Here is a 13,152-nt window from a genome sequence, read left to right as displayed (position 1 = left end):
CGTGGCCGCTGGGCCTGCGTGTCCGGAGCCTATGCTCCGCAACGGGAGAGGCCACAGCAGTGGGAGGCCCGCGTACCACAAAAAAAATAAATAAATAAAAATAAAATAAAATAAAATAAAATACTTACTAAAATGTGTTTAAAATATGGATATACTTATGATTCCATATTTCAGCCTAGTATTCTGACCAGTTCAAATCAAGATAATGAAACTTTTCAGAATGGATAATATTTTACTATATTTCCTACCACGCTTGGAGAATTTTAGAATCATTTCATTTACAGAATTTCTTCCTTCTGGGTATATGAAGCCTTAAGTTAAAAATTATACCTGATATTACATATGAGGAAATTCACTGATTAACTTTTGGTGCCAAATTTATTTTAATCCATCTTGTCTCTATGAATATAACAAATCCCTCATAATCAGCCCTTGCTGTCAGGCATTTCCTCCTACCAGAACTTCTGTTGCATATATAAGATCAACCCTTAAAATGTTACTTTCCTTTTATAATGGCTTCATTTTTACATACTGCAATAGATTCGAAGTAATGAATCTGATCGAGCTTAGTGGTAGCTTTCAAAACTCTCACCATCTGGGCAGGACTTTTCCATGTGGCCTTCCTCCTCATTAGGGGAAGAAATGGGGAGGTAACGTCAATTTAGTCAGCAAGCAGAAAGGCTTCCCTTGTCTATTGAGACAAACCATTCAGAGTGAACGGTAGGAAAACATAACCACTTGGAAATGGACTGTGTGATTTACTTACATGATTGAGTAGTTACCTGGTAACTTGAGTATTACTAGTTCTGAATTCTGCCAATTTTCCTTTCCGCCTCTTGTACCCAGCATCCCTGGCATTTGTAAACAAGTTTCTATTTTTCTTTCTTTCCCAATATTTCCTCCTCCCATTACTTGTATTCATTATTTCCTTTTTTTTTTTTTTTTTTCTGGAGGGAGGAGCAGGCCGGCGATCCAGAGCACAAGCTTATAACAAAAGGGATGTTAACTACATTCCAGGGACAGCATCTTACAACAATCTTACAGTCTTTCCTGGAGGAATCCACAGCTGCCCTGCATGTGTTGAAGGATTCTTTCACGAATATTCGCAACTGGTAATATCATAAGCAGAATTCTCTGTTCAGGTACTGAGTGGCTCATTCAACCCTTATGCAATTATTTCCAGACCTGCTGATTCTTTTTTTTTTTTTTTTTTTTCCCAGAGGAGCAAGCTTATATTCATCCTCACACAAGAATGATTGAAGTGTCTTTATCCAACTTGGCTGGCCTGGGAGGAATTGCTTGCAGAATTCTGTAACACATTCTAACCTGAGGCTTCAAGAATAATGTTCAACAGGACATAAGTCACATAATAGTTTAAAAACTATTTTTGACCTTGTTCTAGTGTTTCCTGCTTACTTTGGTCTCTGTTGAAAGTGGGGTGATTTGCAGCAAGCTTCATCTTAAACATAGCCCTAGAAGACCAGAAGGACTATTTCTGTCCCCTGTGTGCAGAAGTCCAGCAGCGGCCAGGGACCCAGGTCACCCATCGGCCTAGGCCTCCTGTGATCTGTGAGGATGCAGGCCTAGCGATGCTCACACGAGGAGGCCAGCACACTCAGTCGGGGTGTCTTGGTGGATTCAGGAGTAAGTGGGTTTGTACAGGGAGTGAACAGTGCCTGGCACGTGGCAGGTTTCAATAAATACTTATTGAAAAGATGAATGGATGACAATGAAGGAATAAATGAATGAACAGTTGATAGAGAAAGTAGGAAAGCAACAAAAAATATGGTGTGTAGGGACTGCAAAAGTGAGACAGCCTCTCACAAAAAGGCAGTCAGAAGGTCTCAAAGCAAACCAAGGTCTTGGTAGGAAAAAAATCAACAATGACAGAAATAATGATGAATGAAAAAACAGCTGCTAATAGGCTGGGTCCTTGGGAAGTGAACAGTAAGTTCCATGAGGTCTGATCATCATGATAATGAAAATAACAATAATGAACTGAATTCTTACTATGAGCCTAGTATTGTACTAAGTGCTTTACACAAATTTTCATTTTTAATCCTCAGAATGCTAACAAGCAGCTACTCTCATTACTCCCATTTTACAGCTGAGAACACTGAGGCTTAGAAAAGTTAAATATGACATGCCCAGAATCACATGGGTCATAGGTGGTGGAACCAACACTCCAACTCAAGTCTATTGAAGTTCAAAGTCTCTGATCTTGGGGCTTCCCTGGTGGCGCAGTGGTTGAGAGTCCGCCTGCCGATGCAGCGGACATGGGTTCATGCCCCAGTCCGGGAAGATCCCACATGCCACGGAGCGGCTGGGCCCATGGGCCATGGCCGCTGAGCCTGCGCGTCCGGAGCCCGTGCTCCGCAACGGGAGAGGCCACAACAGTGAGAGGCCCGCGTACCGCAACAAAACAAAACAAAACAAAACAAAGTCTACGATCTTAATCACTATGTTAAACTGCCTCCTCTACCTAGTCCCACTGCCTAGCACAGTATCTGGCCTGGAATAGGCACTCGGTATGTCTGTTGAATGGAGAGAGTAATGTGGGATTATGGCACTGCTGTGAACCTGAGCAAATTCCTGTCCACCTCACTAATTTTTAGATATGTATGCATGGCCTTACATCATTTTAGAAGCTAATACATGGGTCATTAAAGGACTCAAACTCATTCTTAACGCTGGCACATTGTATTTGCCTTGTATCATTCTCCCCAAGCTAGGGTGACATCATGTTACTATTACCACCATTTTTCAAGCATTGATAACATGCTTTATATAGAACATACATTTAGATCCAAGAACTTTTAAATCTAATTAGTGTGATCTACATCCTTCTTTTGCATCTCTTTTGCATGTTGAATCATCTCTGAATCTACTGTTCCTCTTCGTCTATAATTGCTGAGACATTTACATTATGCGTTTTATGGACTCTCACAGTTAAAAAGGGCTTTAGAGATACATCTCCAATCATTTCACTTTATAAATAAAACAGAAAAGAAGCCTTGAGATGTGAATAATAATTTCAAAATAACACTTTTTTTTGAGTACTTGTTATAGGCCAGCCCCTAGGCCAAGTGCTTCTCATATATCCTTATTTAACTTAATTGGTAGATATTACTACCAACTCCATTTTGCGGAGAAGGAAGCTGAGGCATGGTGATTTGCTCATGTCATAGTGCAGATAATAAATACTAGGGTCAGGATATGAATCCCGTTCATTCCGTTCATCCAGGATATGAATCCCGTTCATCCATTCATTTATTATCATGCAGATAATAAATAATGGGATCCGGATATGAATCCCGTTCATCCAGAGCTTTCAGCCACTGTCCTACACCATGTGTCCAAGGTCACTTAGCTTAGCAGAGGCAAAGGTGAGAATGGGGTTCAAGTCTGCTACCTCCCAGGCCAGTCTTCACTGTAGCACTTTGTTTTCGTTAATATTTTTAAGAGCAATGATCCTTCTGAAACCATTTTGATCAACTGAGAACAATGTTTTTCAACATCTGCCTTTTTCAATGCTACCCCTGATTCTACTGCTTCTTTCAGAGAAGAATGTTTTCAGTGGCTCCCAAAGTATGGCATGGAGGAATGTGCACTCTCCAGACTCAAGTTCAAGAGGAAAAGTGAGCCATCCCTGGATTAAGAAGCAGCACTTACATAGATAATGGAGAGAATTCCATTATAGTTTTTGGTTGAAACATTGAGGACAATCTTTAGCTGTGAGACCAACACTTGGAAGGCAGCAGCTGTTGTGAATCCACCAACCAAAGGATCTGCCAGGTACCTCACTATGAATCCAATCTGCAAACTTCCAAATATCAACTAGAATAAGAAGAAGGAAGGAAAAATTAAATGTTTGCCTGGGAGAAGGATCAACCCTTTTGAACTATTAATGAATTAAACTTAACACCAATTAAAACTCTGGTAGCCTGCCGATAACACAAAAAGACTTGTAGGAAAGAAATCTGAATTTCTTAATGCCCTCTCTCCTCCACCACTCTAAATTTGAAAACCATGTGTAGTACGAACCTTAAAGTATTTCTAGATATGTAATAAGAAAAGAAAAATTTATGTAGCTTATTTCTGTGACTTGCAGTTTCCATGGCTCTGCTCACCAGAACATTTTTTTTTCTCTTTATGGGTTCTGGCACATTTCCCTTCTCTTATTCTCATTTGAATCACACATGTTCTTCTGTCTTTTTTTTTTTTTTCTGTCTCTGACTTTGATGATTAAGTGAGCCTTAATAAGTGGGGGCTCGCTGACTATTTTAGCATCTGACCTAAAACAATATAACTTAAAGAATAACTGCGAGGGGTCAGTAAATTGATTTGTTTTGCTTTTAAATGAATCTCTAAGTCCACATGCTTTACAGTTAATTCTTGCAAATACAAATCATGCCAATCTGTATATTCCTTGTAAGCCCATTACCTGTATGATTCCAACCAAAAGAGTAAGGGTGCTCGCAATCAATACTCTTGCTGCATCTCTAGCTGCAGAGTCTATCATGGTGGTATTCAGTGTAGTTCCATTACTGCTGGACACGAGAAAGTGTTCGTCGGGGGCCAAGCTCAGAACAACAGATCCCACCATTAAACTGACCACTGGGAAAGGTCCTGGGGAAAAAAAGTCTCTTATCAATGAATAATTATTAATCACTTGTAAATCAACTATACCTCCATAAAAAAGTTTTTAATATTATTAATTGCAAATGTTTAGGCTCAACATGTCTACGTAGGATTAGAAAGATGTGTGAAGTAATTAGCTGTGATTGGGAAAATACTGTATGTTCACAAAAAAAAAGCTAAAAAGTACATGCTTCAGTGCATTCATGACCCAGAAATGAGCAAGAGAGACATGTAGGTGGGTCACTGTAATACAGCTTTCAGGCTGCTTTGTAAGTACACAGGAAGGGTGTCTAACCTATCTGTGATCTTCACGTATATGGGTGGGGACGTGGGGGGTGGAGGGAGGAGTTGTCAAGAAAGGCTTCCTGGCACAAATGGCATACTAGCTGAGTCATTACTTGTTCCATCTTATTTTTATTCCATGTAAGTTCATTTCCTAGAGCATCCAACGTCCTGATCTCTGTGGAGATAAGGACCTTGATCAATATCACCTGATCAAAATTAGGTTAAAGACATAGCAAAGGGAGGAGAGTTTCTCTTTTTCTCTTTCCAAGACAAACTTTTTCATATCAAATGCCAGTCTGTAAGATTCTACATTTCAAAAGTACTTTTCTTTCAGCAGCTGCTCCATTCACTACTGATGTTTTTATCCATGATGATGATGGTCCTATCCTTTGATCATGGAAGGCTTTAACAGCTGGGAGGGCTCAGTACCAAAATCCAGTAACCCGGAGTGTCTAAATGTGTAGAACACCAAAGAGAAAAAAATCAGCTTCTGTGTTCCTCACCTCGTCATGCATTTGATACTGATCTACTCTCCCAGGTGAGAAAGTTATTTTAGTCAATAACGTCATTCTGATCTCCTTTTATAGACAAGGCAATATGCCAGATACTGGGGGAAATACAACGAAGGATAAGGATATGGGATATAGTAGTAGATGGCTGCATTTGTTTCAAAAGGATTGCCCAGGTAGACATGTCTAGCCAGCAGATGGATGTAGGCGAAAGTTATCTCAAGTGTAAATGTCAACGTTGCAAAATAGCATTAAAACACTCATTTACTAGAACATTTTAGCAGAAGAAAATTCAAATTTTAGGAAGTTCAGGAAATAAATCTATTTTGGGCCATACCAAGAAGGACAGCCAAGCTCAGTTTCTAAATTGTTTTGGCACGATTTTGCCAGTCTTCCAATATTAGTGACTTAAAATAAGTATGCTCTTTAATAAGACAATGAATATGTATTTGACGAACATAATTTAGTAAAAGCTAAGTTAATCTAGTAAAACAGCAGGTTCGAAGACCTCTTGAAGATATTTTTTCCCTTGTCATTTTTAATTTTAGAACACTTTCTAAATAGAGAGTCAAATGTATTATATTTTTGAAAAGCAAAACATGCTAAGATTTGATGGTAGGTTACAATTTTTTAACAATCTTTCAATTTTCTCCTCTTCATTAAAAAAAAGGGGGATTAAGTATAAAGCTTACACTTTACACTTAAGAACCATTGCATCATTGAATAGGAAAAGCGGGTAAAGCACTGAGGCCCTATCTCCCTAGAAAACATTAACAAACATATGGAAGCAGAACACACATAATATAGCCCAAACACGTTAAATGTGAACAAATAGAATTGTATATGCTTATAATTACCAACTGAGATGTGTCTTGATGTTCCGAAGATAAAGTATGTCAGGATAGGAAAAAAAGCAGAGTAGATACCATATCCAACAGGAACAGCAGCTAGTAGAGCATACGCCATGCCTGAAAGTACATCCAAAGTGATCAAATTCAGAAACAGAAGTTATGCTTTATGTCTACGGTACAGAGAAAGGCCTTTTTCATAGATCTCTTCAACTTACAGCTCATCCTGAGTCATTTCCTTACTAGCTAGGATACAGAACATGATTCAAATCAGCTGGGATAATGATTGCAGCTCACGTTATCACCTGCTCAAAGGAGCAGCCTCAACTGATCAGCAGTTCAATCATCAGGTGAGTAGAAAAAGAAAGTCAAGTCAGTTGTTGATTAAAAACTTGATCAATTCAGTTCAAAGGCTCAGGCTGGGTTTGTCTGAATTCAGTGTTTCAGTGTTGTGAGGAACACACTCATTGTTGCCTGCCCTTTCTCCTTTCTTGTGGGGGAACAGAAGTTAGATCCAAACAAAGAAAAAAAATCTGACCTTTGTACATAGCATAGGCTCTCCCCTAGGAAATCAACACCTTCGCTAAGGCTATCCCAAGTGGCTTCTGGGTCCATGCATGTCACACTGTATGGAGAAATCTCAACCTTTCTGTGTACATGGCAGGGGAAGAGAATAATGTGTTGGCTTTTTGTTTGTTTGTTTGTTTTTTGCCTTAAACAACAAACATCAATTTCTCACAGTTCTGAAGACTGAGAGCTTCAGGATCAAAGTACCAGCAGTTTCAGTGTCTGGTGAGGGCCCTCTTTCTGGTTTGCAGATGGCTGCCTTCTTGTTGTATCCTCACATGGCACAGAGAGAGTGAGCTCTGGGCTCTTCCTCTTTTTATAAGGGGACTCCACCTGATTACTTCCCAAAGGCTCCCACCTCCAAATATTATCACACTGGGGATTAAGGCTTCAAGATAAGAATTTTGGAGGAACACAAACATTCAGTCCATAGCCCTTTCCTTCTCCTGTGGGTTTTTTTTTTTGATTAAATACTTCTTAGGTAGTCAGCACATCTTACTCTATATTACCTCCCTACACTTTACTCACGCACAGTGAGAGAAAATCAAGCCCTTTGACCTTTGGGTCATTAATAAAGGATTACATTTATAACAGTAAAAAAAAAAAAAAGTGGCAACAACCTAAATATCTTGGCCTCCGAGTGCCCAAAATTATTTATTGAATGAATGTTTCAAAACAGGGAAGTGGTTAACTAAATTATACTGTAATTCTATGGAATGAAGTTGATGTGCTGCATAGAAATAATTTACTACTAATAATTTACCTATCTCTAGTACAATAAAGTACATATAAGAAACAAGTGAGAAAAGGCAGGATTCAAAATAGTGATCAAGGAATTCCCTGGTGGTCCAGTGGTTAGGACTTGGCACTTTCACTGCCATGGCCCAGGTTCAATCCCTGGTCAGGGAACTAAGATCCCACAAGCGAGCGGAGCGGCCAAAAAAAAAAAAAGGAAAAACCACAAAATAGTGATCAGTATGCATGCTTCCACTTTTGTTAAAGTACACTTTTGTGTTCGTCATACACATTTAAAAACATGAAAAGATTTAACAGAATTCAGGTATGCAAAGACTATAATATAATAAACACCCATGTACTCAACCTCTAGCTTAAGAAATAAATTATCGCCAGTACAGTTGAAACTCTCTATATACTCTTTCTCATTCACATCGTCTTTCCTCCCTCCACCCTCAGGAATCAACCACTATCTGGAATTTAGTGCTTATCATTCTCAGACGTTTCTTTATACCTTTACATAGATATGCATTTATGTGTCTAGTAAGATATTTACTAAAATATGGGTTTACTGGGTTATCTATATGCTAGGATCAAAGGAGACTTCTCATTTGTTGAAGAGGTATTTTTTTCATGTTCCTTATATGTATTTTCTAGTTTCCCACAATAAACATTCATTCATTCAGCAACTATTGATTATGTACCCTCCATGTGCCAGGCACTGTTCTAGGTTTGGGGGAATATGGGAGTGGACAAAACACAGTCTCTGCCCTTAGAGAATTTTCATTCTAGAAGAATCTGTATTCCTGATGCAAATATTTTCATATATAAATTACAACAAGGAATTGCAATAAACAGTCATCCCAAGGGCATAGAGTAGAAAGGTGAGGCCACAAAGGGAAGACAAGAAAAGAAGGAGCAAAAACAAAAGCAAAAAAAAATTTTTTTTTAAATATTAAAAAATAAAAGAAGGAGCAAGCAATGAAAACAAGCTATTTCCTATGTATTTTTTTCAAGTCTTTCTCAAACTTCCACTTGCCTAAACTGGGCTCTGCAGTCCTTAGAGGCCTGGAAAATGGGGGCTTTTTCAGTTTTCACATAGTATCCTATTTCAGCACAACTGCTACTCAGATATACTGTAATCATATTATAAGGGAATTTGGTACAACAATTTTGAAATTACATAATTTGTAAAGAAATCTAAGCCATTGATTTAAACTATGGCATCTCTTGTGTTGGCACCCTTCCTATGTAGGATGGTGGCATGTATTGATAAAGGTGGGGCTAGCAAACATTTGGAAGCAGCTAGAAGGCAAAAGTATCCATAGAAAGTAGAGAGCAGGTTCCCCATAGGTACGATTAAAAATAGCACTAGGGCTTCCCTGGTGGCGCGAGTGGTTGAGAGTCCGCCTGCCGATGCAGGGGGCGCGTGTTCGTGCCCGGGTCTGGGAGGATCCCACGTGCCGCGGAGCGGCTGGGCCAGTGAGCCGTGGCCGCTGGGCCTGCGCCACCGGAGCCTGCGCGTCCGGAGCCTGTGTTCATGACGGGAGAGGCTACAGCGGTGAGAGGCCTGCGTACCGCAAAAAAAAAAAAAAAAAGCACTAAAAGGGCTGCATTGATTTCTTGCTGCCTAGGGGGAACTTTCTGTTAATAATAAAAGTAAAAAAGATCTCATAATCCTTAGCATTTCTGGCTTCTCAGTAACCCCGATGAGTCTTTCCCTACCCCTCAGCTGCCCAGCCAGTGGTTATATTGGTTATATCGTGGACCTTGCCATCCATAGAAACTGCAGCACCACCTCTGAGATCTCAGCGTTGAGCCTCCTGCTCTCCACCTACAGCCACCTAGCCTCTCCACTCACCTACTCCAGAATTCTTACTGCAACGTTTCTTTGTCCGCAGGAGGATCTAATCCATGAACGGATCCACCATCCTTGGCAGCCTCTCATCTTCACTTGCCTCCTTGTCCATAGAATTTTCACAAGTACTCTGAACTTCCTGGCTTCACTCTCTCTCTCCTTCCCCTGTCTTCTCTGGTAAAGCCCCAGTCTAGCCAAACCGAAGCATCACCCTATTCCATGCCAGGGTTCAAGCAGTTGGATAACTGAACTAAAGTTCTCTACATTTGGGCTGGCCAGTTTCACATAAATTTCATGATGGCAAGCCCCAGATGGGAACTCCAAACTGCCTGGCCATCCAATTTCATTTCCTCAGGAAGTGTGCCTTTCCTCACCCCGAGACAGCTACTCAGACTTCCCCTACTTCTCTCAAGCTCCCCATCCCCTTGCTCTATATAGACACTGTTTAGAGATGAATCCTAGACTTCATCCAAAACATGGACTCCATGAGATGCCTGTTGGCTTTTTACCAAAATTTCCCATCGCTCTGCATCTGCAGTTTTGTCTGTCTTTTCTCCTTGGAAAATGGAGGGAAAATATCCCACCTATCTTTAAGGAGCAGCCCTCCCATTTCTATCCTTGAACCGGTCTACACTTGCCCCTTCTTGTCACTTTTAGTTGTTTCTCCCCTACCTCATGGACCACAGATCTCATGGTCCACTGGGTCACATCTGTGTTCTAGTACCTCCTATATTAAAAGAAAAATAAATCCTCCCATCACTCTATCTTTGCTTTTATGCCTCTGTACAGCCATTTCTCTACTCTGCTTCACAGCAAACCTTCTTAAAAGTATGGTCTGTGTTCCATCACCAAGAGCATTCCACACTACAGACCCCTCTATCCTTTAAAAAAAAAAAAAAGAAAGAAAAGAAAACAACTCCTCTCTTGGCTTCTGACCCCACATTCCTCAGATTGTTCTTTTTCTCTAACTTCCTGAGCCCAACCTCCTCATGTTTCTTTGTGGCCCCTCCTCATCTCCCCGACCTTTAAGTACTCCAGCCCCGTTTTCCTCCCCATCTGCCCTTTCTCCCTAGGTAGTTTCAGGCATTCCCACTCCTTTAAATATCACCTCTAAAGTGATGCTTTCTGGACTTTTATGTCTAGCCCAGACCTCTCCAATGACCTTCCCACTTCTAGTATCTCCAACTCCATATTTGGCCTCTCAAATGTGGCATGTCCAAAAGGAAATGCTTGGTTTTCCATCCCAATCCTGCTCCTCGGCCAGTCCCAATCCATCAGTGTATTACCCGTGATTCCTGCTCCAAAATACATTTCAGGGGACTTCCCTGGTGGTACAGTGGTTAAGACTTCTCACTTCCAACACAGGGGGCGACGGTTCAATCCCTGGTCGGGTGCAGCCAAACAATATATATATTTATTTCAGATCTGTGCAGCTCTCTCTAATTTCCTGCTTGATCGGCTTCAAGCCGAACCATCTATCCTCAGGGCTGGAACTTGGGAGAGGCAAGCGAGCAAGTGAAGTGCCTGGGGCGCATTATTGAAGGAGGCCCCCAGAGAGTGACTCATTTATGCATCTTAATCCTGGCCCTGTCTAACCTTATCTCCTCCTGTTCACTCCCCCCAGCCCGCCCCCTCCTCCACTCACACTGGAATTCTTCCCGTTCCTCCCTTGAAAATACTGTGCTCTTTTTGACCTCAGGGACTTTGTGCTCTTTTTGACCTCAGGGACTTTGCACCTTTGCCTGGTACACCCTTCTTTCTGCTCCTTACACGGCTGTCTCCTTTCCATCCTCCTGACCCTGATTAAATTTCACCCCCTCAGGAAGCCTTCCTTGACCACTCTAACTAAAATAAACACTCCATCCCCAAATTAATCCCTATTCAAGCCTATTTAATCCACCATAATAGATAGCACAATCTGTAATTATTTTTCTATCTATCTGCTTATTTACTTAATTCCTCTGTCTCCCACTTAAAATGAGCTCCGTGAGGTCAGTACCCACCCATGTCTGTCAGCAAACCACTGAATCCCCATGGCTGGCCTACATATGTTATTAGATGAATGAATGATGATGAATGATGAATGAACATATGAACAAACCACGTTCACCTCCCAGACATTCACCTTACAAAGATAACTTCATAGAGATAATGTTTCTGGAAAGCATATCAGTCATAAAGTGAGGAACTGCATTGTTTGTAAATTAAGATCCTAGGAATTAGACTCTGGGTTCAAATCCCAGCTCCACCACTTACCAGCTCCATGACCTTGGACAGGATGCTTAATAAACGAAACTAAAACTAAAGTTAATTCTTATAAGATACTTGTCTATGAACACTTGGGGGACACAGCTTGAAACACCATTTTTCATACATAAAGATGATTCATTATCAGGAATGCAACTCAGTCCTCTTTAGTAAATGTTTACAGGGCCACCTATTTTGTGCCAGTCTCATGCTAGGCACTGGCTAAACAAATATGAATTAGACAGTTCCTGTCCCCCAGGAGCCACAGGGCATTGCCATGTCACAGCTATTAGAGTCCACTGTGTACACAGCACTTGGCATCATTTAACGTATGAACCGCACCACCCCATCCACCTTTGTGATTGAAAACATGGTTGGCCAAGGCTGTGGCTCTGCACTGGGGCCACAGAACATCTTCCTTCTCTGTGGGAATCTCCCTGGCCTGCTCTGAATAATCCTGAGAGCTCTATAGGCAAATTTTGGCTCATGGCATTGCTCAACCACTATTACTAACTTCTGAAATGGTCCATTTCCAAGCCATCTCTCTACACACATTTCTACCCCACCCTACTTCCCATCACTTGGCAAACTGAGACTTAACCTTCAGGGAAACAGCTCTGATGACTTCTCCTCTAGGAAGCCATTCCCAGTCTCCGAAGGCTGGGTTGAGTACCCCTGTGTGCACTCCCTTCCCAAGCAATGTTACCCCTGTTACGGTTGGTCCTCCCATTGAATTGTTATCTATCTCCTCATTGGACTATGAGCTCCTTGAAAGCAGGTGGTGCATCTTATTCATGTCAGAACACCTAGTGCCTGGCACCTACTAGATACTCCATAAAATGATAATAAATACATGAGATTTCTGCTTTCATGGTCCAGACGCTTTGTAGAGTTGAGGCGAGGGCAGAAGCAAGATGATGGGGGTGAATGGATAAAGAAGATGTGGCACATATATACAATGGAATATTACTCAGCCATAAAAAGAAACGAAACTGAGCTATTTGTAATGAGGTGGATAGACCTAGAGTCTGTCATACAGAGTGAAGTAAGTCAGAAAGAGAAAGACAAATACCGTATGCTAACACATATATATGGAATTAAAAAAAAAATGTCATGAAGAACCTAGGGGTAAAACAGGAATAAAGACACAGACCTACTTGAGAATGGACTTGAGGATATGGGGAGGGGGAAGGGTAAGCTGTGACAAAGTGAGAGAGAGGCATGGACATATATACAGTACCAAACGTAAGGTAGATAGCGGGAAGCAGCCGCAGAGCACAGGGAGATCAGCTCGGTGCTTTGTGACCGCCTGGAGGGGTGGGATGGGGAGGGTGGGAGGGAGGGAGATGCATGAGGGAAGGGATGTGGGAACAGATGTATATGTATGACTGATTCACTTTGTTATAAAGCAGAAACTAATAAAAAAAATAAAAATAAAGATGATGGGGGTGGAGGACAAAGG

At 41.2% G+C, this 13,152-nt stretch overlaps 1 protein-coding gene and 1 non-coding gene across 5 annotated transcripts in view; one reads left to right on the top strand and one right to left on the bottom strand.

The window, feature by feature from the left end:
- The window catches only part of SLC26A4 (solute carrier family 26 member 4), a 40,345-nt gene extending 33,930 nt beyond the window's left edge, over positions 1-6,415 (bottom strand). For 3 of the 4 annotated variants that reach the window (XM_060108228.1, XM_060108224.1, XM_060108227.1), the window contains exons 1-3: positions 6,293-6,407; positions 4,445-4,629; positions 3,673-3,837 (exon numbers count right to left, since the gene is read on the bottom strand). In XM_060108228.1, coding sequence (XP_059964211.1) covers positions 3,673-3,837; positions 4,445-4,629; positions 6,293-6,401 — 459 coding nt within the window. In that variant the 5' untranslated portion in view covers positions 6,402-6,407. Of the gene's footprint in view, positions 1-3,672; positions 3,838-4,444; positions 4,630-6,292 lie in introns of all 4 variants that reach the window. The other variant, XM_060108226.1, reaches the window with a different exon arrangement.
- A 1,272-nt stretch (positions 6,416-7,687) lies between these two features.
- Positions 7,688-7,759, top strand: TRNAE-UUC (transfer RNA glutamic acid (anticodon UUC)). The gene has a single exon. It is a non-coding gene; the product is annotated as a tRNA-Glu (tRNA).
- Positions 7,760-13,152: the final 5,393 nt, after the last annotated feature.

This window comes from Mesoplodon densirostris, chromosome 9 (genome assembly GCF_025265405.1).
Source record: "Mesoplodon densirostris isolate mMesDen1 chromosome 9, mMesDen1 primary haplotype, whole genome shotgun sequence".
NCBI lineage: Eukaryota > Metazoa > Chordata > Mammalia > Artiodactyla > Ziphiidae > Mesoplodon > Mesoplodon densirostris.
The sequence above is the reverse complement of the archived record's forward strand: the minus strand, read 5'-3'. Positions and strand labels throughout refer to the sequence as shown.